Below are 26,901 nucleotides of genomic sequence, written 5' to 3'. Positions count from 1 at the left end.
CCTTATCTTTAAAAGGAAACTTATCTTAAAAGAAGAAACTATTATTACATGAAGATCTCTTCTGTACTCTTAGCGTATAAAGTTTCATCCTGCTCTCATAGTTTCAGAGATATTAAGAATATAAGGAAGTTTGAACCATTTCGAATATTATTTGTAATAAAAAATCCTTAAAATATCGCGAATGTCTTTAGTCTTGGTCTTATTACTTTACTGTTCAAGTACTGCTATTTTATAAAACCATCGTGAAAGTACCATCCAAGATGACATATATAATCACCATAATTTCTTGGCAACTTCTCTGTAATATTCAGTACAATTAAATTATGCAGAAAGTGAATGTTACCCTCATTTTTAAGAATGAGTAATATTTCAGGATTGCTATTACTGAACTTTGTAAACAGCAAATGAAATACTTAAAACTTCTCGTTGCAGTATCTCAAAGATATATTTCTATATGGTAATTCAAATAATTAAGTCTTCTTAAGTTTCAAAAATTTCTTGAATCATGTATATACATACATTAAATTGATAGAAAAAGAATTACCATTTTGTATATCAAAATTTAAATAATAGAATTTGTAGTTTTGTGACTTCTCATTTAATTGTATTATCTACATAGTAAACTTTATCATAAACAGTAAAAAGTTAGTTTTCTATTTTAACGAAGATAAAGAGATACCTCATTTCTTACACTTTGCAATTTTGCATATTAACTCAATAAAATACTTCTACACATCTTCTAACATACTTTTTCTTCTCGATTTCTAACCAACAGCGTTATTACTAACCAATATTCTTGGATGCTTATTGCATTTATAGGTGTCCAAGCACATAAACTCGATGAACAATTATGACAGTAATTGCAAAGCGAAATTACTGAGTTTTACAATTCTGTAATGCCACGCTGAAAAGAGTCATTAGGAACGATCGTTATCTGTCGTGGTGCGATTTTATGCACGAGAAGTGTCCTGAAACCTGCCAGATCTGTTACTTATACTGGAACAAGTTCAGTTCCTCGCAGATAAATTCTGATCTACTCGATAAGAAATATGTATCACTTTAATTCCTGAGTGTCTGAACGTATTTTTCAGTTCTCTCAAAAATCATCGTCAACTTTGTTGAAAATAATTAATATATTTGTTCCATTCGCGAACGTGTAGCGTATTCACGAATGTCGCGTACCACCGGCCAACTTAATATTAGGTGGCTGATTCTAAAATAAGTAACTATATTTAAATTAACTAAAATAGTCCTTTTAATTGTCGCGTCGTTTAATTCGTTAGAGGATTCGTATGGTCTCTGACTGTTGTCACGTTTCTGACGTTCAGACTGTTTGACTGATTTCGGCGTTATGCTTTTGACGTTCTGACCAAGACTCTCATGTCTCCTGGTTTTGTTTTCTCGGAGTCCGTTCCTCCACCACTTTCATCCCCCAAACTTGCGAATTTGAGGGCGTCACTGATTTGGTGTGACTAGACAAATCAGCATTGATTGGCCTTCGACCCAAAGAAGGAAGCTCCTCTTGGCCACCTTGACGGGGGCAAGGGAACCGCCTTCACTTCCTCGTGACGAAGGTGGAGGAAACCTCTCCTTCAGGTCGAAGGCCGCGAAAATTGGGGAGGAAGAAACGGTACTCCGGATCAAAAAGACAAGACCGAACGAGTGTTTCACAGATGTTTTTATGGCCATATTGTCCCGCGAGTCGACTGCAATCCTCGATGACCTTACCGAGGTTGGCCCTGAGCCGTTAACGACCGCGGAACAATATGGCCTCTTCGATGGTTATTGCTAGGGAAAAGAACATGCCGTTCGACGAAAGTCTCGAAATTATATTGTAAAAATATGCCAGATGTGGAACTTCGAAAACGATGCGAAAAGAACTAAGATTTCCACATCTGGCAACAATAAAAAACAGCGTGTTGCTTCGTCGAACGGAACATGCTCCCCCCCGTTGATCGCTATGATCGATCAACATTAATCGCGACGATATGTGACTTAATGTTACGTATGAGTCTTTTTATGGTTGCACTGCTACAGCGATTCTGCGTCAGGTAATGGTGCCAATTGCTTGACATTCCGTTTGTAGACTCCGTTTGCGGTTCGAACTGTAACCGCCCGGGTGATGCCGTCCGTTCCCGGGTGTACTTGCTGGATGCGTCCCAGGTGCCAGCAAAGGGGAGGAAGGTTATCTTCCTTGAGTACGACAACCGTCCCTTCCTTGATGTTGTGGGACCCCTTGGTCCATTTCTGCCGTATATTGAGTTGATGGACATATTCCTTATGCCATCTGGACCAAAAGTCTTGCTTGACCTTTTGAATATGTTGCCAATGTGAAAGTCTATTGGTAGGTGTTGTCCTGAAATCAGTCTCAGCAGGGCAAGTCAAAGAACTGCCAATCAAGAAGTGACCAGGAGTAAGAGCGGATGGGTCATTAGGATCGGTGGAAAGAGGTGTAAGAGGGCGAGAATTTAATATGGCTTCAGTTTCAATGGCGAATGTATTGAATTGCTCAAATGTGAAAAGTTCATCGCTTACTACTCGCTTAACGTGATATTTGAATGATTTCACGGCCGCTTCCCACAACCCGCCAAAATGTGGTGACAATGCTGGCGTGAAGTGCCATGAAACCTCCTTGTCAATAAGAAATCTGCGTAACTTTTCGTCGTCCGATAATGTTTTGTACAGTTCCGTTAATTCGTTATCTGCGCCTGTGAAATTTGTTCCATTGTCGGAGTAGATGTTCCGACAAAGTCCCCTTCTTGAGATAAAACGTTTTAAGGCCGCAATGAATGCCTCCGTCGTTAAGTCGCTCACTACCTCAAGGTGCACTGCCTTAGTAGCAAAGCAGGTAAATATTGCGACGTAAATTTTGACCCGAGCTCGGTTTCGGTAGCGCCTTTCTTTAATATAGAACGGGCCGCAGTAATCGACTCCGCAGTTGTAAAACGGCCGACTCTCGGTGACACGCGCAGCAGGTAGGTTACCCATGATGTATTCGACGGCAGGTGGATTAACCCGGAAACATCTTACGCATTGACGAATGATTTTTCGTGTGGTGTTCTTTCCGTCGATGGGCCAATATTGTTGTCGTACGTTGTATAACGTTGCCGTTACACCTGCGTGATGATTCCTCACGTGAGACTCGCGGATGATCAGGTCTGTCACGTGATTTCCCTTTGGTAATAAAATGGGATGTTTTTGTGCAAACGGCAAATTAGAGTTTTGTAATCGCCCTCCCACTCGTAAAATTCCCTGTTCATCTAGAAAAGGGTGGAGAGAACGAAGTTTGCTCTTTGGATGGAGCTTGCCGGTTTTGAGGTCCTGAATATCTTGTTGAAATGTGTTATGTTGTACCAGTTTGACGATCCTGAGGTTGGCATCTCGAATCTCTTCAACGGTTAATGGTCCAGCGATGCGTCGATTTGGACGAAACCGAAGACAATAGGCTACGATGCGGGTGAGTTTTTTGATACAGGAATACCTAACGAATATCTCGTCGCTCAGCACGATTGATGTTACAAGACACGTTAACTTTTTCAGTTCAGGTAATTCGTTAGATATACTATATTTTGACTCTGGCCATTTCGTCTGATCGGTTGAAAGCCACTCAGGCCCGTGAAGCCACAAAGAATTGCGGAGGAACTGCACGGGTGTCACTCCTCGAGAAATTAAATCAGCGGGATTATCTTCTGATTTAATGTGGCGCCAAAACGTGATGTCGGTCTTTCCCTGTATGTCGGCCACGCGATTAGCTACGAATGTTTTTAACATGCAGGGTTGTTTGTTGATCCAGTTTAGTACTATTGTCGAATCGGTCCAAAAATTTACTTCGTGGATCTTGTGAATGATGGCTCTTCGGACGGTAGTATATAATGATGCTAATAGAACGGCACCGCATAATTCCAAGCGAGCGAGAGTGATGCTCTTTAAAGGTGCGACGCGAGATTTCGCACAAAGAAGACGCGTTTTGATAAGACCAGATTTGTTTATTGTTCGCACGTATATGCAGGCCCCATATGCCCGTTCGCTTGAGTCACAGAAGCCGTGAAGTTCTACCCGTTGGCATTCCCTCAAAGATACGTGACGGCTGAATTCCACGTTGTTCAGCATTTGCAGTTGGGCCGCATACGTGGTCCATTCGGTATGGATGTTGGCGGGAAGCGACTCATCCCAATCGACTTTTAATTGCCAAAGACGTTGCATTAAAAGTTTGGCGACGATCGTGACGGGTCCGAGTATTCCCAATGGATCAAAGATTTTGGCAATAGTTGATAAAATTGTCCGCTTGCTGACCTTGTTCGAAATTGGAAGTTCGACAGTGTATCGGATGGTATCGTTTCGTGCATCCCAGGATAATCCCAATGTCTTCATTACAGCGGTATCACCAAAAATCTTCGGATGGATTTGATTTTTGTTAATACCGGTTAGAAGATTCGGTTCGTTAGAGGCCCATTGTCGGATGTTAAGTCCTCCTCTTGTAAGCAATTCGCTTATCTGAGCTTGAATATGTCGAGCTTCTTTTAATGTCTCGGCACCAGTAAGAAGGTCATCGACATATAAATCTCGCTTGACAATCGCAGCTGCTTCTGGAAACTCCTCTTGCTCATCGTTCGCGAGCTGATGAAGACATCGTATCGCTAGATAAGGGGCTGACGAGAGTCCGAACGTGACTACATTCAATTCAAATGTTTTTAAATTTCCGCAGTCGTCTCTCCATAATATACGCTGATATGTGCGGTCCTCCGGTCGTACGAGGAACTGGCGATACATCTTCTCGATGTCCCCGGTGAGTACGAATGCGTACATTCTAAAGCGCAGGAGCAACGAAAATAAATCGTCCTGGATTGTAGGGCCTATCATTAGCGCGTCGTTTAATGATAATCCGCTACTTGTTTTGGCTGAACCGTCGAAAACTACGCGGAGTTTCGTAGTCGTACTTGACGGTTTTACGACAGCGTGATGCGGCAAGTAGAAGCCCGGCGCGTCGAAAGTTTCTACCTGTGTCATGTGCCCAAGTGCGAGATATTCGTCCATAACCGCGGTATACTGTGTTTTTAACTCCGGGTTGCGATTCAATTTCCGTTCAAGCGAAAAAAACCGATTCAGGGCACGCGAACGAGATTCCCCTAACTGGTCCCGCTTTTCGTTGAAAGGCAACGCGACTGTATATCGCCCGGACTTCTCACGTCGAACATTCTTCAAGAAATGCTCTTCGCACTCGCGCTCTTCGGATGAATAGTGTTGCACGTGGGGCCCTTCTTCCACTTCCCAGAATCGCTGCAGATTAAAATCCAGGCTCGTTACAAAAGTTTTCCGCGTAATGTTTGAAGTGGTATCTGGGATGTTTCCTCCGATAATCCAACCGAATTGTGTTTTTTGTAGAATCAAATCATGATCGTTTCGATTGGATAAATGAAGTTGCCCGACGCTAAGACACGACAATGCTGGTCCCGCGCCGATTAACATGTCGATTGTGCTCGGCTGTTGAAAATGTGGATCGGCTAATTTTATGTTCGGCGGTATTTGAAGCTTTGATCTATCTATTTGAGTGTCCGGTGTGAATCCTGAGATTTGCGGAATTACAAGGAATGTTAAGGTTCGTTGATAATTCGTTACACGAGATTTGATAGTAGCGGTGACGAGTTTATTAGCTATTGTATTTGAATGGTTGAGACCTTGAATCCCCACGAATGCCCGAGTCGATGGCAAACGTAGTTCCCTTGCAAGTTTTTCGGTTATAAAATTGGCGTTGGAGCAGGTATCAATTAATGTCCGACATTGAATCGGTCGTCGGTCATTATCGAACACCTGAATGATCGCGGTTGCCAATAATCCGTTTGTTTGTCCGTTTGAGACCATAGAAGTGCTTCGTAGTCGTGATGTTTGCTGTCCTGGACTCGATGGAGTTAGTCATGTTTTCCGTGCATCTTCTCGCGGTGCAGCATCTCGATGAAGCTTCGTGTTGTGCCGACCGTTACAAACTCGACATCCTCCGGATCGACAATCTTCAGTCGCGTGGCCTATTTGAAGACAATTCATGCAAAGTTTTGCCCCTTTCGCAGCCTGTATTCGATTCTCGACCGTCATATCGAGAAATTTCTGGCACTGATATGCAGCGTGTGTCCCGGCGTTGCACATTTTACATTTCGATGCGGCGTTTGTAACATATGCCTGTTTGAATTTTCGCGTGGTCGGAGGCGACCATCGAGACGATGACGGCGTAGATTTCGCAGATGGTGGTGACCTTCGAATTGGTCGCGGAGATCGCTGTGAGGTATACCTTGCGGGTTCGCGCGCGTAGTCCATTCGTTGATAGTTCGATGGTGCTTCCGGTTCTTTCGATTGATGTGACGCAATTCGTAAATGTTTCAAAATGTCTAAGGCTTTAGGAACTTCGGTGTCCGTGAGCGTACGTTCCCATGCCTTTCGCGTTTCTGTTGACATTTTCGATATCATCATGCTCGTAATGAAATCGCTGGCCATATCTTCCCAAGTCCGGCCGAGGGCTTGGAGAGATCGGATGTGGAGTTGAACGTGGTTGACGAAATCACGTATGGATTCCGGAGAATCGTTAGCCATGTGTGGAGTGTCGCGTAACAATGATGTATGCCGAAGAACGAGTACGCGTTTATTATCATAAATATCGTTTAATTGATTCCAAGCGGCTTCGTAGTTTTCTTCACTTATGGTGAATGCGTCGATAGCAGATTCCGCTCTTCCGGTTAGTGATAAACGAAGATATTGTAATTTTTGAACATTATTTAAACCTGGTTGAGAATGGATCATGGTTTGAAAGGCGTCTTTAAAAGTGATCCATCGTTCAATGCGTCCGTCAAATTTCGGTAGATCGATTTTTGGAAGATGAACCGGTAACGTGAAGGATGACGTGGTTAGCGCGGGCGAGGCTGAGCCGTCCAATGTCGCAGTCCGTATGTTTGACTGTTGAGTAGATCTATTCAAACTATCCAATAACACAGTCGCCATGGCTATTGCGTTATCGAATAATTCGGTGGTTGCCTCGCGCTCCCTTTCCGATTCTTCAACGTTTTCGATGAGGGCTAATTCATCTTGAATATTTTCGTATGATTCGAATTGTTTTTGTAGACGATCGATTCGATTACGCAATTTTACTCGTTCGCTCGCGGAATCTTGATATGAGTTGACGTAGTTTGACAACATAGTTGTCTGCGACTTGAACGTTCGTCGTTTTAGTTTCAACGCCTGTATACGAGTCTCGTTATCATTTGCCATTATTTAGGATAAAAAAGAGAAAAAGGTTTCTGGTGAGGATGTCAGAATAAGGAAAAAGTCTGATTGGCAGATCAACAACTAGCCTACCTTGACTGGATTTCGATTGCAGAAATCGTCTTTCGACCGTGCGTTGCCGTTGACGATGATAGTGCAGACTCCAGGGTCGTGTTCGCTCAGCTTCCAATCAGAATTCCCAACGTCGGACCTCGATTCGGATGGTTGACAGAATTCCTCTGGTGTTTTGTATGATAATGCTCGGATCTATTTGAGCGATTGAAGTTGATGTGCGCATTACACTTTAACGGATCGCGTATCCTGTATATGTGCACTACACTTCCACAGATCGCGTATCTTGTATGTATGCACTACACTTCCACAGGTCGCATATCCGGCTCGAAGGACCAAAAAATGTTCCATTCGCGAACGTGTAGCGTATTCACGAATGTCGCGTACCACCGGCCAACTTAATATTAGGTGGCTGATTCTAAAATAAGTAACTATATTTAAATTAACTAAAATAGTCCTTTTAATTGTCGCGTCGTTTAATTCGTTAGAGGATTCGTATGGTCTCTGACTGTTGTCACGTTTCTGACGTTCAGACTGTTTGACTGATTTCGGCGTTATGCTTTTGACGTTCTGACCAAGACTCTCATGTCTCCTGGTTTTGTTTTCTCGGAGTCCGTTCCTCCACCACTTTCATCCCCCAAACTTGCGAATTTGAGGGCGTCACTGATTTGGTGTGACTAGACAAATCAGCATTGATTGGCCTTCGACCCAAAGAAGGAAGCTCCTCTTGGCCACCTTGACGGGGGCAAGGGAACCGCCTTCACTTCCTCGTGACGAAGGTGGAGGAAACCTCTCCTTCAGGTCGAAGGCCGCGAAAATTGGGGAGGAAGAAACGGTACTCCGGATCAAAAAGACAAGACCGAACGAGTGTTTCACAGATGTTTTTATGGCCATATTGTCCCGCGAGTCGACTGCAATCCTCGATGACCTTACCGAGGTTGGCCCTGAGCCGTTAACGACCGCGGAACAATATGGCCTCTTCGATGGTTATTGCTAGGGAAAAGAACATGCCGTTCGACGAAAGTCTCGAAATTATATTGTAAAAATATGCCAGATGTGGAACTTCGAAAACGATGCGAAAAGAACTAAGATTTCCACATCTGGCAACAATAAAAAACAGCGTGTTGCTTCGTCGAACGGAACATATTTTTAACAAGTTGATGCTTTCTGAATGATATATAGGGTATAATGGACGATCAATCGACTTAAGACCAAATTTGAAACTGAAATCTCCTTCTGGTGCCTGATGCTATAATTTAGACTACGATTAAATCGTCGATCGAGTTCTATTCCCAGCTTTATTGTATTCTTGATATACTGCGGTGTAGGAATCCTGATTAACACAGAATGTTCACTACTGTCTATATACATAGACATAAGTTCCTATTTGAACATTTGATAGCACCTGATTCAAATATCCACATATTCATTTGAATGAAATTTCCCCTAAATGAATTGCTATTTATTAATGTTATTAACGCCTAGAAGACCTCATGCATGTTATATCATTAAAATCTTAGCAGGAACATGACGATTATGTAATGAACTTAAAATTACAAAGGATCACCATAGTTACTCGATTTTAATTCGATCGAGAAATTGTGAGATGAAATGAATAGTATAGTGTGACAGCTGTTCAAAGCCTATAAAGAGGTGTAGATTTATTTATAAAACTCGTGGAGAGGAATTCATGAAAAGATGTTGAAAGAGCTAACTGTCAGAGTCCCTTAATTATTTAACGCCGTTATCGAGCGAAGTGGATATACGAGGCGAATGAAATATTTAATTTTCTTTCAGTTACTGATATGATTGTTAGGCGATAACACATATGAATTCTAGATATCAAGAACATCTATTTGATCATGTCAGTAACATTCACTTAGAGAAGTTTTCATTAAAATATGAATGCTTTAATTTTTAACACACCTCTACCAAGTATAGTAATATATGTATTTATGACAGATAATCTCAGTCTCGTTGATAAAGATTCTACTCTACAGTATGTTTCACGTAATTTATTATTAATAATTACAAGAATGTAAAACTAACAGAAAAGTATGAAATTATGAAGAGAAAAATTAATCGAGATGAACAAAAATAACGACAGACGCATTGATATTAATTGCTATTTTACAAAATTATAATTATTTTACGATTTAAATATTAAATTAGTCACATGATTTAATATACATAAAATTAAAATTATTAAGTATATGAAAATAATGTTATATAAACCACAGTAAGGTTAAATTTGCAAATTTAGTTATACAATTGATCAGGAGTTACATGGTGATCCAGTATTGCCAGTTGTTAGGACAAAATGTCTTCCAGTGAGGTCATAGAGTAGAAGAGTGGGGGTATCACAGACAATGCAGTTACAGTTAAATACAGGACGATATCCCCACTCTTCCGCTCTATGACGTCACCAGAAGACAGTTTGTCCCGGCATGTGGCAATACTATGACGATTCATCGCTAGATGGCGCACATCCCTACATACTTTCTCACTAGTTATTGAACAAGCTGTTTTCCCTACATATACTCGAAACGAAAAGATGCAGACGTACTTGCTTCGGCAGTACATATACTAAAATTGGAACGATACAGAGAAGATTAGCATGGCCCCTGCGCAAGGATGACACGCAAAATCGTGAAGCGTTCCACATTTTTTGCTAATATGTCCACTCGCCAACTTTTTTTAGTTTTTTAGCTTTATGCTCATTTGACCATTTTCCTAAAGCTCATCAAGTGGATGAAGTAAGAAATTTGCACATAAAAAATATCACACTTTTCAGTGCTTCTCAAATTTCTATCGCTTTCCAGAAAAAAGAATTTTTCTATTTCCATAAGAAATACAGTGTTTTTTAAATCGTTGCATTTTCTAAAATCAAGTTCAGTAGAATACTAATAATATTAATATTAATCCAAGAAAAGTATTGAATATATTATTTTCCTCTAATATCTAATTGAAATTTTTAGTTTATCTCAAAACTGGAAATTCCAACATGACGATTTTTTCTATATCTATGTTCATCTCTTTTTTTCACACGTGATAACAATTGTTCCAATGTAAAGGCGTGTATGCACAAATAGGCAGATAATATATTTTTCAGTTTGTTATCGATACAAATTCATGATTTAAAATTGGGTAGAGGTTACAAAATGTATAAAACTTGTTTCTAAAATCAATTTACGTACTAACAACCTGAGGGTCCGCTTTCTCATACGTAAAGACGAAGTAAGTAAACAAATAATTCTATATAAACATAAATGTATATCGAAGTGCATACATACCTATTTACGTCATGTTTGAAAGCAGCTTCTATATTATGACCCTCGTTTCTCACATGCACAATTTATCGATTTCTGATACTTTTTCCTTTTTCTTCATTCGTTTATTTCTCGAAAAAAAATGCTGAATTATTAAAATTTCTTTCATAAAAAACGAGAAATTCTTTATTACCTTACTGAATTATAATCACCTCTTCCGTGTAATAAAGACGGTAATAGTCAGCAGTATTTGTACTTTACTGTTTTATCGTTACTTCTCAGAATTACTGCTCCTTTTTTCTCCAGAGAATTGTAAATAAGGATATTATAAATATGCATCATAATTAACTGTCTGAAACACGAATATTTGCTATTTCATGAAAGAGTGACGACGACGTTTAATTGAAATTTTACGGAGATTCCATCTGACCTATTAGCACGAGGTTGATCACGAAAACTCTTTTCCATTCATGGAGCTCGTAATTCCGCCCCCACGCCCGATTTATAATGCCTACGAGGCTTTCAACTATATTTCATCGCGTCGGTGCAGCACCTTTCTCTAGCCTTTTTATGCGGTGAATTGCGAGCAGCTATATTCAAATCGACCTTCAATCAAATCAATGTTCTCGTCGATATTTCTCGGCGATTAGAACGCTCATCTTCCCCTAAGAATAATGCGAAAATCGTATCGAATTATGCGCCATAGTATCCTTTACGTAAGAGAAAATATGTCTGACTCAATATTCTCTCGCTATACACTTGCTGTATTTTTTTATTATTCTGTCTCTATGATTAGGAGATTTATTTTCGCTAGGAAAAGTGGTAAGGCAAATTGTATCAATATCTGCTATTAGCTATCTCAAAGGGTTAAGGAATATTATATTCCCTTGTTATAGACTCGTTGTTTTATTAATTATTATTGGATACTTTTTTTGCGATTAGAGGGTTGACTTTCCTTCTGAATAATGTGGAAATCATATCAAAAGTGATATCTGATTTAATATTGTCTTATTATAAGCTTGTTAGCTACTATTTATAGTAACTAAATTTGATTTGTTCAAATTAAAATTATGTTCAAAAAAAGAAGAGGCACGATAATTTTAATAGCTGATAGATTAAACAATAATAATAATGTTTGCTTCAATTACGACAGCAGTTCCGTTGCACGGTGAAATACTAATAAAATTTTCAGAGGTAATAGAAACTTCGAAAGCAGAGGGAGTACATATAAGATGGAAAGTTTGGAGTGTCAGGGAATGAAAAGTTAACTTTACGTAGTTTAGATCGCATGTTTCCTGGAATTCTTTAAAAAAGAGAGAGCGTGGTAACATTACAAAATATGACTTTCGTAAAACTCACAATGATATTATTTGGTATTCATTCAAAAAGGAAAATAATATTCCCATTTTAAAGCACTCTGAACGTTCTTATTTATTTATTATTTGCAGCTTTAATATCTGATAATTTAACAAATTTTAATTCAATATTTGGTATTTATTTTACGAACTCTGTGTTACTTTCCTTTTTGTCAAAGGTTCGAAAATGATATCTCTGAATTTCAATTATCGAGCAGGATCGAAAATAGCAGCTCTCCCATTTCGAAGCTTCAATTTACATTTTCACTTCGCCATTTGAACCCTGAACTTTTCCCTCCTCCAGTTGTTTGTAATGTGTCTACACGTGCGTGCATACGTGTACAGAAAATAAAGCAAGCAGCTCCCGCAGCATTATTTCGCAGGACATTTTCCAGCGGTGCGCTGACCTATCGGCCTGACCCTGGATTCTGCAGATTTTATGCATCGCTGCTTTCCTCTGGTCACATCTTTTTATTCTGACCGCTTGAATCCTGCTCACGCTTCTTCCTGCGTCCGCTTCCCACGTAACCACTTACTTCCTACGTCATCTTGAATCTTCTCTTGTGTCAGTAACGTTTTTTCGATAAATCAGACACTGTAGTAAACGAGGAGCTGGGTACTAAACTATCAATAATTCATGTACACTGCTCAACAAAATTATGGTACAGAGAAATTTTCGACAAAAATTGGTCAACTTCGACTTACTATAACTCCACGAAAAATTCTTGTAGGATTAATATTTTATTTTAAATTAAAGAATGATTTCTTACTAAATAGAAACATTACATTAAACTTATTAAACTTACATTAAACTTAGGACTTAAGTTTAATGCATCCTTACCACTGTAATCTCTTAAATCTGAGGACACGTTTGTCGTATTGAAAGTTGTAAAGTTTGATGTAGTGCACAGGTTCATCAAAATTTTGTATAGAATGCTGTTTACAGGTCTATAAAATTCGAACTTTCAGCTTTAATTTATGAAAAATAGCAAGCTGCTACGATTTTTTTTCGCAGAGTTAGAGAGCTTTAAAGTAACCCTTGCATTCATGCCATGCACCACTGGCATTGGCACTATCCAGTGTGCATCAGGGGAAATTTTAAAGTGCTGTAATCTTGTGAGAAAAAATCGGAGCAACTTGCTTTTTCTTTTAAATTAAAGAGGAAGGTTTAAACTTTATGCAGCTGGAAACAATATTCTCGAAAAAGATTTTGGCAACTCTGTTCACTGCTTCAAACTTTACAATTTTCAATATGACAAACGTCCTCAAATTTAAGGGGTTGCAATGGTAGGGATGTATTAAAGTGAACAAGTTTTACAGTAAAGATTTCAGCCTTTAATTTAAGAGAGAAATTATGATTCATTGTGCCAGTCAAAGTTGGCACATTTTTGTCTAAAACTTTTCAATACCACAATTTTTTTGAGCAGTGAGAAATAAAAAATACCCTGAATAATTGATGCACTTTCTCCCTGAATAAGAAATACAGAATCTCTATTGTTACTGTATTTATTCCTTCCAAACTTGGAATTAGTGTATGAGAATGAAAAGCAGTTGACCAGTCCTGGTTAATAATATTAGAAAATAAGAAATAAAAATATTTGCATACACTACTTTCCACAATTCTATCAAAATTGATTAATATGAAGCAGTGTTAACTTATATATTGCTTAAAATATTTATTTAATTCTACAAATATGCTATGTATGCATTTTGATTATATATTTTTGAGGCAGGTTTGAAATTGTTAATTGAAATATACGTATGTCTCCGTGGTTTCGTGTTCAATGAATATTTTCGTTGTTCACCAAGCAATGTATATCTATACTGTATGTATACATAATAGTATATTTTATTAGGAATGGTGAATTTAATTCGTGACTGAACACATTAATATTACCCCTCATTCTGTCAATAAAACTGTATATGAGAATAAACAAAATTTGTATATTTTAATGCGGATAATTAACGATTCCCAAACATTGTTACAGAAATTCGAACTTGCATCAAATATATGGATTACATGCCAACTCAAAATGCCAATAGAGCAGAACAAAAAATTAACTGAGACTACAGTTAAATTAACAGCTACTTTTTTAAACTAATTACTGTAATTCCATCTTCTAGACACTTTTTAGATTCGAATCCCCTAAAATTCCAAAGCTTGAAATCCTGCAAAATAAGTACCAGCGCGTGTGATTTTAATATTTTCGAAAACGTTCTCTAGAGAAGAGATGTAAATGGAAAAAAGCATATTCGGCAAGTTCGAAGTAAACAGAAGGCGTCATCAAGGAATTGCTAGTCGTTGTATAATTTCCCACGGCAGACAGAAACATTCCCGACGGTATTGTTTCGCAAGGTTTAGTCAGGGTACAGTACAGTCCTTTTGCGCTCTATCCATTTCGTCCTCTGTTCCTCGCAAAAAGAATTCTTCCAGGTCCAGAGTGCCGGGCGTTCCCTCGACAGTTTATTTCTCGGCGCAGATTTTTATGCTTGCACACGTTGGACTACGTCCCAAGTAGTTCTCGTTGACGAGAGGGCTAAAATATGATTCTCAGTTTCGTGAATTCCGTTCTTATCATGGTGGAAGCCTGTTTCCCTAGCGATGCCACTTCGCAAGAAATCGATACTCTCTGTTCGTGGTCACTTCACGGCTTAATGTAGCTTCCATTTTTCTATTCATTCCATGGGAGTAACGTTTGACAAGTCTTTGCATTTTAAACTTTAAGATACACATTTAATTTAATTTTTCTTTTAAAGTATATAAGGGTGTCAAGTGTTTAAAATATATCAAGACACAGTATGTTGATTGAATAAGTTCTATTAAAAGACAATTGAGAAGTCTTTTAATTTTATAATTCAGGATACGACTTTTGTTTTATTTCTTTTCTTTTTTAACCAGTTTGAGGTGTTAAGTAACTACAAATGTTGATTAAATTTGAGGGAATGTTGCTTGAGAAGTTTTTTAGCTTTGAATTTTAAAATATACATTTGATAGTTAATTTGTTTCTAATTTTCTTATGATTTCATGAATTAAACATGTGTTCAACTTCAATATGTTTTTTAATTACAATTGATTAAGAGTATTTTAGTTAATCTTCGAGAAACTTGATTACTTTGTTACGTATTATTCAAAGCTTAAACGTTAAAATAGATCTGCATGTTTTAAGTAGGAGTAAATTCCACAAATCCGTTATAATTATAAATTAAACGATAGCTCTCATAATAGCGTAGCGTGGATATTAAATTATTTTACGAGAATACTGTTACGTTTGTGGGGAGCCGCCGGCGGCTCCCCGCGCGCACCGTAATTTCTAACGCGTCGCGGCATCGGAATCAAGCTTACACGGTATCACAATTTCTTTATTTACAATTATTAACTATACGCAGTATTATTAAGCTCAGATATAAGGTAAACGATTCGGATATTTTGCTCGTCGTGTTTACTGCCTGACAGCTGTCAGAATTCTGTCTGACAGTTGTTCCTCGAATGTCCTCCTATTCCTCGTTGCGAGCGTAGCAGGCCATGGAGATGTACCCGGTGCTCGCAACACTGCTCCCCTCCTTCGGAAAGCGGGCGTCCCGACCGCGCTCAATGTAGGCTTCCAAGTCGGCGTCTGTATTGCTGCCTGGAAAAGAGGTACAAGAAAGTTTATACCTGCATGGCCTTCCCCAGGCTGCGCCTCGACATTCGTCCACGGTCCCAGGGAAAAACCATGCCAAAACCCTGGGCGAGGCGCAGTGTGCTAAGACCAATTTCGTATTCCTCTTCTTCGCTCTTCTGCCCTCGCCCGTCCTCTTCATACTTGCGTCCTTCTTTCTTGCTGTTTTCTCGGGCCCTGCTCCCTACGGTCTCTCTCCACGAAACATACCTCGGCCGGACGCACCTCCTTGTTTCCCACCAGGGAATCACTATTCCCCGTATGGCAAGGGGACCTCTTTATAGGTCCAAAGGTGCGCCACATATCCAGGGACCGGCCCCGGAGGCTCGCCTTCCCGGGAAAACGAGACTTCTCCGGTGTGGGGAAACAGACCCGCGTACGGTTAAGTCCCCCACCCGCTGTCGGCCGATCCGCACTGCGAACCCCGGGCGGCACACGATGGTAGCCGTTGTGCCCCTGGACGGCGAGGTTGAACGAGGAGATGAGAAGGGAGACTCACCCTAGCCTTCTGCGATGGCGCTTCTTCTTCTTGGACGAGGTTGGTTGTCGGTTTTCTTCTTTCTTCTATTGGTCCTTCTTCCTGCACTCGCCGGCGAAAATACTCCTACGCTTTCCATGTCCCCATCCTTTCTTGTTCCTGTACTGTGGTCCTGGAGTCTTTTGACTTTGTGGGCTCGTCTCGGACACCTCCCTGCCTGGAGAGGGAGTGTCGCCCGGGGAACCCAAGGCCGCGACGTCCTCTGCAACCCTCCAGGAGCCTGCGTGGACCTGGGTTAGGTCGTCTTACCGAAGAGTCCCGACCAACGATCCCCCGGCATCCCCCCCTCCCCGTGTTCACCCGGGGCCCGCGTCTCAGCTCTGTTCCTGCTTTCCCCAGCTCCTCTTGCCTCTTGACGTTTCTTGAGCACTTCTTTCTTCTTGTTCCTCTTCTCTCGGAGATATTTGTTTCTTCTTTGCTGGGGAAATGGGTTATTCGCTGAATCTCGCGAGGCGATTCACATGTACTACTTTACACTTGCCTCGGGTGGTGCCCTTAATTCGATAAATTACATCATTCAATTTCTCTACCACGACATACGGCCCTTCCCAGTCCGACTGTAGCTTGGGGCATTTGCCCTTTCTTCGTCGCGGTTGGAACAGCCATACCTTTTCACTTGGAACAAAAGTGATGGTATTAGCGTGGCTGTCGTACCAGGCCTTCGTCTTGGCGCTACTTAAACACAGACGATGTCGGACAAACTCATGCATTTTTTTCATTCTCTCTTTGAGTTGGGATACAAACTCCGTTTGAGCGTCATTTCCTTGGGGCGGTAGCCCCCTCCACAATTGTATAGGGAGACGCAATTCTTGACCGTACAGGACCATTGACGGTGTCATTTGTGTGGTTTCGTGTCGGGCTGACCTGTATGCCAACAGGAACATCGGAATCCACTCATCCCAATCCCTCTGATGTTCGGCGACGAACATGGAGAGATACTGTAGTAAGGTCCGATTTAACCGTTCCACCATACCGTCAGATTGTGGATGCAGGGGTGTAGTCCTCGTCTTCTTAACTCCTAGCAGTTTCATAAGTTCTTTGAAGACGGTGGACTCAAAGTTCCTCCCCTGATCTGAGTGTATTTCCAGCGGCACTCCGTGTCGACTCACGACATGCACTAGTAATGCTTTGGCCGCTGTTTCAGCTCGTTGATTTACCATAGGGATTACCTCTGGCCATTTTGAAAAGTAATCAGCAACCACCAGCAGGAATCGATTTCCAGAACTTGACTTCGGAAGGGGTCCTACGACGTCCATCGCAATCCTCTCGAACGGAGCTCCGACATTGTAGATCTGCATCACGCCGGCTCCTCTTTCTCGCGGTCCCTTCTTCGCCGTGCAAGTAGTACATTTCCGGCACCACTCTACGACATCCTGTCGACAGGTGATCCAATAAAATCGCTGCCGCACCTTCGCCAGGGTTTTGTTCACTCCGAAGTGTCCTGCTGCTGGGGAGCTGTGACATTCCTGTAGTACTTCTGTTACTTTCTTCCGTGGCACCACTAGCAACCACGTTATTTTCGCGCCGCAAGATGATTCCCATTTTCGATAGAGGATGCCATCCTTGACCTCTAAGGAATCCCATATCGTCCAATAAAATTTTGTTTGCGGCGGACATGCTGAAATTTCTTCTCGTGTTGGTCTGATTTCTTCGCGCTTCTTTAATAAGATCAGTCCAATATCCTCGTCCTCGGCCTGGGTTTGTCTCCAGTCTCCGACGTCTCCAGTTTCACAGGCCGTCCGTAAAATCCTTGTAGTCTCCCTCTGGTCCTGCTCCTCTCTTCTGCTGCAGGGTTTACAATGTGTATCGGCGCACGGTCTTCTTGACAGCGCATCTGCATTCCCATGCGCCTTTCCTCCTCGATGTCGGATTTCAATGTCATATTCTTGTAATCGCTCTATCCATCGAGCGATTTGCCCTTCAGGACGCTTGAAGGACATTAGCCATCGTAATGCTGCGTGATCAGTCCTCACCAGGAACCTTCGTCCGTAGAGGTAGTGGTGGAAGTGCTCCACGGATTTCACTACCGCAAGCAATTCTCTTCTGGTCACGCAGTAATTTCTTTCTGGCTTCCCCAGGACTTTAGAGAAATAGGCTATTACTTTTTCCTGGCCTCCTTGTACCTGTGATAATACTGCTCCAATGGCCACGTTTGAGGCATCCGTGTCCAAAATAAAATCCGCTCCTTCAATGGGATATGCGAGAACGGGAGAGCTTATTAGACAACTCTTCAGCCGTTCGAAAGTCTTCTGCTGCTGTTCCGTCCAGATGAAGGTTTGTTTGTTTTCCGTCAACTGGTGCAGCGGTTTCGCAATATCCGAGAAGTTCCTCACGAATTTCCGGTAGTAAGTGCAGAGTCCTAGAAAACTTCTCAATTCTTTGATATTGGCTGGGACCGGCCATTCTGCAATGGCTCGTATTTTCTCAGGGTCTGTCTTGACTCCTTCTCCGGTGACGATGTGTCCCAGGTATTTTGTTTCCCTCTTTAGGAAATCACACTTCTTCGGATTCATTAATAACTTCGCGTTCCGAAGGCGTTGAAATACCTGGCGTAGATGCTCCACTTCCTCATCAAAGGTCCTCGCGTGGATTATAATGTCGTCCAAGTACACCAGACAGATTCTCCAATTCAACCCTTGGAGAACTGTTTCCATCAGCCGTTCGAACGTCGCGGGAGCATTGCACAGTCCGAAAGGCATTACTCGGAACTGCCACAGTCCGGCTCCCACGCAAAAAGCTGTTTTCTCACGGTCCCTTTTGTCCATGACAATCTGCCAATATCCGCTCTGCAAGTCAACTGTTGAGAACCATGTGGAGTTTGCGAGCGCGTCAAGGGTGTCTTCAATCCTCGGCAGCGGGTAAGAGTCCTTTTTCGTAATTTCATTCAATCGACGATAATCTATACAAAATCTGGTCGAACCGTCCTTCTTTTTCACTAGGACTATCGGAGATGACCAGGGACTCTGTGACTTTTCAATCACCCCTTGTGCCTCCATCTTTTCCAATAACTGGTCAACCTCCTGACGGCGATTTAGCGGCAATCTCCTTGGCGCCTGTTTGATTGGTGCATGGTCTCCTGTGTTTATTCGATGTTGGACGATTTCACACCTGCCTACCTCATCGGGGTTCTTTGCAAACACATCACGGAATTCTTCAAGCAAATCAGCGAATCGACTCTGCTGGTTCGCTGTCAATTCCATGGAACATCGTTCAAAAAGTTCTCTTAGATGTTCTGGTATGCCTCTCTTCTCTTCGGTTTCCTCTTGAAGTCTTCGGTTTTCCTCTTGATGTCTTCGGTTTTCCTCTTGAGGTCTTCGGCTTTCCTCTTCTCTCCCCTTCAGTGGAACCGAAATTCCTCCTGTGAGGCATACCACTTGCCGGGCTAAATCAATTTGGCACCGGTGTTTGCTTAAGAATGCCATGCCTAAAATACATGGTTCCGTCATTGCTACGACGAAGAACTCCTCTTCGCTCAGAAAGTCCCCCAACTGTATTTGAAGGGTTCCTTTCCCGAAGACTGGCATGTCTTCTCCCACGGCGGAGCGAATCCTCAATCTCGTACGGTCCAGCTTCCCCATTGAACATACTCCTTTTCTTATGAGGTTAACTGAGGAGCCGGTATCGAGGACGATGAGGCAGGCCGTTCCTTCAATATGTCCCTCGACGACGGTATCCATAAGTGATGTCCTCTTCGTCTCTCTTGACGAGACAACTCCCACGATGGGGGGACGCGCTGTCGCGTAGGCCAGGCTGGTCCCCCTCACGCCGGCCTCTTCGCGTTTCCCGCCTTCCTTCGCTTGGCTTCCGGACAATTCTTCCGCATGTGGCCCTGCTGTCCACAGCTCCAGCATGCTCCCTTCTCTTCTGCTCTCCTCTTCATGGCTGACGTAGTCTCTTCACTCCGGTCCGGGTCTCTTCTTCTGCTACTCTGGAACTCCAAACGCGCGAGCGGTTTATATCCTCGCATGGGTGCCGTTCGTCGCGCCTCGTCTCGCGCCAGTGCCTCCACGGCCTCTACCTCCAGGGCCCGGGAAACTACGGCCCCCAACGAGGCGAAGCCGCTCAGACGTAGCGATCTCCTGACTTCGTCGCTCTCCAGGGCTGTGATGAACTGAGAGGCCGCCAATTTGTCCCGCGTCTCCGCAGGACATTCCGGAAACGCGGCACCCGCCAGCCTCTCCACCTCCCTGGCCAGCGACGTCAGGGACTCCCCTCTCCGCTGCCGACAATTTTGAAATAGCACATATTTTAAACTGGCTAAATTTTTAGCTCCAAAGCGGAGCTCCAAGGCCGAAACTAGAAATTCGTAGTTTGTTAACTCGGCAGCAGACAGAGCCGTCAAAATGCCCCTCGCTGAACCCTCCAACGAGGCGACCAAGGCCGTAGCCTTCCTCGCCCCGTCCCATCCATTCGCCCGAGACACAGCCTCAAATTGTACTCTGTATTCTTCCCAGGACTCTTTCCCGTTATACGCTTTCGGCTTCACCGCGTACCCCAAGCCCAAGGGCACGCGGTGTTCACTAACACTCCCGGACGAAAACAGAGGGACCAGCGAAGGGTGATTCGCGGCGGACGAAGGTCCCAGGGCAGCCAAGGAGGGCACACTACCAACCTCCCCCTGCACGGCCGCCGCAGCCAAGGAGGGCACACTACCAACCTCCCCCTGCACGGCCGCCGCAGCCAAGGAGGGCACACCACTAACCTCCCCCTGCACGGCCGCCGCAGCCAAGGAGGGCACACCACTAAGTCCCCCCTGCACGGCCGACCCGGGTCCCCCCTCCACCCCGGCGCGAGACTCGGCGCCGCTTAACCTAGTAAATTGTTGCATTATCACCTGGATCTGTCCTTGCAGGTCATCGACTCGTGCGCCCATCTTCTTCTCGAAGGCTTTCCTCGCTGTTCTTTCTGTCTGCCAGCGGGTCCGCTCCTCGGTCCAACGTCGCTCTGCATTCTCCCACTGTTCCTCTAGTTGTTCTGACAGCGCCTGCTGAAATCTTCCGAGCAGCCTTTGCATGGCTCGCTCTCCCTCGTAGGGGGTCGCCATGTCGGCCGACCCTGTTCCCTCGTAGGAGGATGCCTCGCCGGCCATCCCCTGCCCCACGTTGGAGGATGCCACGCCGGCCATCCCCTGTCCCACGTTGGAGGATGCCATGTCGGCCATCCTCTGTCCCTCGTTGGAGGATGCCACGTCGGCCATCCCCTGTCCCACGTTGGAGGATGCCACGTCGGCCATCCTCTTTCGCGAGCGTGCAGAAGGGGCCCGAATCCCACTTCTGACACCAATGTTACGTTTGTGGGGAGCCGCCGGCGGCTCCCCGCGCGCACCGTAATTTCTAACGCGTCGCGGCATCGGAATCAAGCTTACACGGTATCACAATTTCTTTATTTACAATTATTAACTATACGCAGTATTATTAAGCTCAGATATAAGGTAAACGATTCGGATATTTTGCTCGTCGTGTTTACTGCCTGACAGCTGTCAGAATTCTGTCTGACAGTTGTTCCTCGAATGTCCTCCTATTCCTCGTTGCGAGCGTAGCAGGCCATGGAGATGTACCCGGTGCTCGCAACAATACTATCCCAATTTTACGTCTACTATTTCATGCGCAATATCTTTACATTCAGAAACTATGTACAAAATGTTTCATGGCGACGCTAGCAAACTTCTCCAGCACGTATAAGAGGCCATTCTGAAGAAAAATGTTACAGTTTTACATTTGTAACTGCAAATAGTTGTATCTCCGTTTCCGAGTAATGGAAAGCAAAGTGATATAAACCATAAACAGTCAGACCCATTTAAGCTACTTAACTTTTGTTTAATTTCCTATTCGAAACTGTCTGAAATTGAATCGAGATGTCTGCATCAGTAACTAGATCATCGTTTTAGCGTTATTACTACAAAACACAATAACCATAGAAATGAACAGATTATCTCGGTTGGTAGATCACTCAAAAGTCTTCTAATGTTCCAACTCGAGAACCAGACATATTAGTGTTTTGATCTATATTTCCATGACGTAGCTAACAGTTTCCTCGTGAAATACTATATGTGCTTAGTAATTACCATAAATATTTGATTTTTGAAACATATATGTAGACTTTAATATACGAAGAGATATTAAACATACTTAAGCATTTGATTCACCCATCTTAAATTATTAATAATAATTAGTAGAATTACACTAAATAAATTTGATCACACCATTCTTCCTCAAACTTTAATTTTCTCATATTGGATGGAACTTGGAATATCAAATGGAAGCAATGACATCGCGCGATGCATCGGGTTCATTTCTCCTAAAAAACGATTCCCTCCTTCGAATAATCATTCTAGGGACGCCGCCTTTTCCCTTGCGCTCTTGTTCCTTTTTCTTTATCAGTCTATCCTTCATTCCAATCACAGGCCGCCGCATGTACGCGTCCTAGTTCTTTTCTCTGGCATTCAATGTTCCTTCGATTCGAGTGAAATGTTTCAGAAGCAATTTCTCCCTGATGCACGTAATCACGGTTCATTTGAATCATTTGGGAACGTGTAATCAGGCATCTCTGCTCGCGCCTAATTAGTACTTGTTTCCTGCTCGTACGAGTTTCTCGTTTTGGGATTCGAGATTAAAATTCCTGTGAACCTTTTTGCCATTAGCGATCTTTCCTTCTTTTGCTTAGTATTACCACTGACGCTATAAAAAGAGTTAAAATTACTAACATAATTATTTTTGAGGGTACTTTTATTTTGCATCAATTTTAGGTAAATTTGAGTACTTCGGTGTATGCAAATAGTATCCAGTCAATGAGAGGAATTTATGATGATATTTGCAACTAATTATTTTGTCAGTCTCATGTTATTGTATTTTAAATTAGTTTCCACAGCTGGAGTAGAAATTTCAGTGTAAAAAATACTTCAGTAGAAAAATTCTGCAAAAAATTAACATCTGTAACAACTATAAGTTCATAATATAACATATGGATAAAATAAAAAAACAAAAATTTCGGATAATTCTTCCATTACCTACTTCTATTTCGTCATAAAGAATGATTAATAAATGTTGCAAAAGTGAACTCTTTTTTCTCTGAAAACTCAGTGACTTTCTTATTCGTTTTTTTAGTTACAACTGAAAATTTATTAATACTTAGAAATACTATTTATCTTTCCCACTCCGCTGCCATAATCAGTTTCTCTAGCTTGCAGTTTATCAAACTGCAAAACAATCTCTCGAATAACAGCTTATGTCGTTACGGAGTAACTAATCAGCTTCTGTTGTGGTCATAATAATATTGACAGCAAAGTTATAAAATGGTTAGATAAGTTCCCGTGTGGCTAACTGGATTAAAGCTCGGTGTCAGAACAGTCAGGGAAATTTTGGTTGGAAATTCTTGCGCCTCGAAACTTCCCACAATTATTAAGGTATTAATTCACTTTTTAAGCTGCTTTAGTCTCTTCCATTCCCTTTTTTTCTGTTCCAAGACGCTGACATTAAATCCCATGACAGGTCAGCATCGCAATATTGCAATCTACGACCTTTTTCAAGCGTGATATATCTTCCGCGAAATATTATTATACACCATTTTATGCTGCATTTATATTCATCATGGCATTGCATATATCTGTATACATACTCCTGTAAAAAGAACAAGATTTATGGATATTTCCATTTCAAAAATACTCGGTTGGTACTGAAAATTTGATGAAAGGTCGTCATCAGAAAAAGTTGTTACAGCGCACTGATTTACAGAGTACTGAAAATTTAAAAAGAGAGCGACATTAAAAATGATAGTTCCAGTGCACATTTTTTTGTAGTCTTGTCGGTTAAATTATGTGTGCATTATAATATTTCTCATATGGTTCCAACTGCAGAAGATGATAGTAATTTTTAATTTAGTGTCTTTTTAGGTGGTTCTTGCCGAAAAAGTAGCATACAAAAGAATCAAGTAAAACGATAAAAAAAGCTATCCTGACCTAGGAAATGAATTACTCTCTGGTTACCATATTAGACTCACTCGAGTGCTACAGAAAAATTGTTAAACTTCTGTAGTTCCATAACTTTATTAAAACTCATCGAAGTAAAAACCATGTTCACATTGATCAAATTGGCCCAAATCACTTGCGTTCAAGTCTCTTAAATTCAAGTAATTTGTCTAATCTGAACAAGGCTTAACATAAGTACACGTAAAAAAAGATAGTGAGTGACATGTGTTTACACAATTCCTGGTCTTAATTGTTTAATTACTCCTCGAACAATCTCTATCGACTCATCCTCAAAAGAAGACCTAACCTAAAAACTTTTACTAAGACCTCTCGAACTTTCGATTTCGAGCGGATCTCGGCAAGGATTTAGTCTCGCTCGTCGAATCCAGTTCGGAAAACAAACGTTCAAGGCTGCAAACGACGAGGGATAGATACAAAGTGAAGAGGATTGAGAACGTCGGTGGGACGTGAGCCGCGTTCGCCCGCCGCATTTCCATCCTTGTCGCGGTTGCCCCGAAACATTCAACAAGAAAGTCAGCCAGTGTAAATGTTAAAAGTTGCGCGTGAATTTGCATAAAGCCCATAGAACTTTGGTTTCGCGGTTGAATGTCTGCGCGTCTCGGAACTAGGGCGAGGCCGGAACTGAGGGGAAGGGGAACCTTGGAACCCCCATTTCCCGTGACCCCTCGTTCCTCTTCTTGTTCCTGTTTCCGTGGATTCTTTGTACGTTCTCCTTTGTTGCCATTCTTACGTCGCTTTTGCGCGAAAACGGGGACACAACATCTGATGAGAGAAATTATTCCAATCCCTTCGATAATTCGTTACCCTTTGAGTTACGTTAAATAACTATGCTGTGTTAAATAATTACGGGGTTGGGGTGCTCTTATGAAGCAGACATTCTGTTGTTTCATGGCAAAGTTAAAGAGTTATTTTGTTACGTTACGTTGTGTTGTAGGTATGTGTGAGTTAAGAAGGATTCACAAGTAGCCATAGCGTTATTGCATAGTGTGATCCATGACAGTGCTGAAAGGTATCGTTCTCTTCGATTTTCTAGAGTCGAGCCTTCGTGGCTGGGCCCTCTAACTTGTGATGTTGTTGCTTCTTTAACTCTTGGATGGTGCTTCTCTCAGGTGACACGTGCTCTATTTATTGGGCCTTAACCAATTACAATTAGATTTTCTAGAGTTGAGTCCTGGTGGCCAAGTCCTTTAATTTACGATGTTGTCGCTGCTTTAACTCGTGGATGGTGCTTCTCTCAGATGACACGCGCCATATTTATTGGGCCTTAACCAATTACAATTAGATTTTCTAGAGTTGAGTCCTGGTGGCTAAGTCCTTTAATTTACGATGTTGTCGCTGCTTTAACTCGTGGATGGTGCTTCTCTCAGATGACACGCGCCATATTTATTGGGCCTTAACCAATTACAGTCAGATTTTCTAGAGTTGAGTCCTGGTGGCTAAGTCCTTTAATTTACGATGTTGTTGCTTCCTTAACTCGTGAATGGTGCTTCTCCCACACGACGCGCGCCATATTTATTGGGCCTTAATTAATTATATAGGAATATTTAGTCGTGGGTCCTCACAGGTCCTTGCTTACTCCCTATCTTTGTCTAGCGTCTGCATTCTTCTTTCTTAGTGGGACCACTTAACAGTGTTTCAATGACGATTGACAAAAGTGTCAAATCCTATTGGAAAATTAGGGAAGCTCGTGTCGTACAGAAAAATTGAGGTCAACTTGGTTTCATTTAACTCAAACTCAAAACAGATTAAACAGTGTCTTAAATTATGCCATAAAAAGTAATCAATTCACTGCATAGTTTTTGAAAAAACTATTTTCACTTTCATGCCTCGTATCTTAGTACAAAAACATCCTCCAGAAATTTGAGTTCAGGGATGATAATGTAGAGGCTTTATCCTTTAAAATAAACCTAGATGCCCTATAGATACAAGAAAGTAGTAAACTTGGGTCGACTAAACAATCGTGCTTGACAGAAGAAAGTACCACCTGCAACAAAGATTCATTTTCCCTTCTCCTGCCAGTACTATTCCTCCAGCACACTATTTACATTCCGACCGCTGACCAAAAGACGAGGGACATTTATTCCCCGCCCAGAATAAACGAAACATGCAACACGCCACCTTGTTTCTCCCCAAAAAAAAGAACACCCTCCCTGCGTCAAGAGTTCACAACTTCGCCCAACGTGACGCACAACGAGGCGCGCTCGCTTTGCAGCAGCCTGTACAGTGGGGAACAAAGGAGAGAACTGGAATTGTAAATTTTCTTTTGCATTCTCAACGAGAACAGGTTATCGCCGCTTGGAACAATGGCCATTCTCGCGAACACTGTTGCAACAAGCGCCATTCATTGCGATTTAACGTTTCGCGTTCATCAAACCACCCCGATCTCCTGAAAGCGAACCCCGCGAATCGATCTATTTTCTTTGTCCAGGTCTCTGTCTCCCTCGGTTCGCCTGCCTCCGTTCTTGTTTTATTCAGCTGGGAACAGCCAGTTAAATGAACCCAAGATCTCTTCGAGTCCGCGTACAGAGTCGAGATGCTTTTACTGGCTGAGTGTGTTTGCGCCGCGGCGAGTGTTACCTGGGACGATATCCCTCGCGCGATTGTAAAAAGTTCTGACCCGATTCTGAGTTGTCGTTCTCCTGGAAATAGGTTACCAGGAGGAAGATCGCGTCTTAGGAACCTGCCAGCTCGTTGGGTCTTGTTGTTCCTCTTCGTTGGCACCTTTTACCTCTTACTTTATCTCTGTGTTGTGCAGTGGAGCAATCCCCAACTTACTTGC

The 26,901-nt window shown here is 42.2% G+C and overlaps 2 protein-coding genes and 1 non-coding gene across 3 annotated transcripts in view; 2 read left to right on the top strand and 1 right to left on the bottom strand.

Moving 5' to 3' along the window:
- The window catches only part of Hs3st-a (Heparan sulfate 3-O sulfotransferase-A), a 181,692-nt gene that overhangs the window by 91,321 nt on the left and 63,470 nt on the right, over positions 1-26,901 (top strand). The gene's annotated exons all lie outside the window — the stretch shown is intronic.
- LOC143178507 (uncharacterized) lies at positions 2,032-5,859 on the bottom strand. Its single transcript, XM_076377232.1, has one exon. It carries the CDS (start codon positions 5,857-5,859, stop codon positions 2,032-2,034), a length of 3,828 nt encoding a protein of 1,275 aa, XP_076233347.1.
- LOC143178642 (U6 spliceosomal RNA) lies at positions 9,880-9,986 on the top strand. The gene has a single exon (XR_013001826.1). It is a non-coding gene; the product is annotated as a U6 spliceosomal RNA (small nuclear RNA).

Source organism: Calliopsis andreniformis, chromosome 4, assembly GCF_051401765.1.
Source record: "Calliopsis andreniformis isolate RMS-2024a chromosome 4, iyCalAndr_principal, whole genome shotgun sequence".
In the NCBI taxonomy this organism is placed as follows: Eukaryota; Metazoa; Arthropoda; class Insecta; order Hymenoptera; family Andrenidae; genus Calliopsis; species Calliopsis andreniformis.
This window is presented reverse-complemented; position numbering and strand designations above follow the sequence as displayed.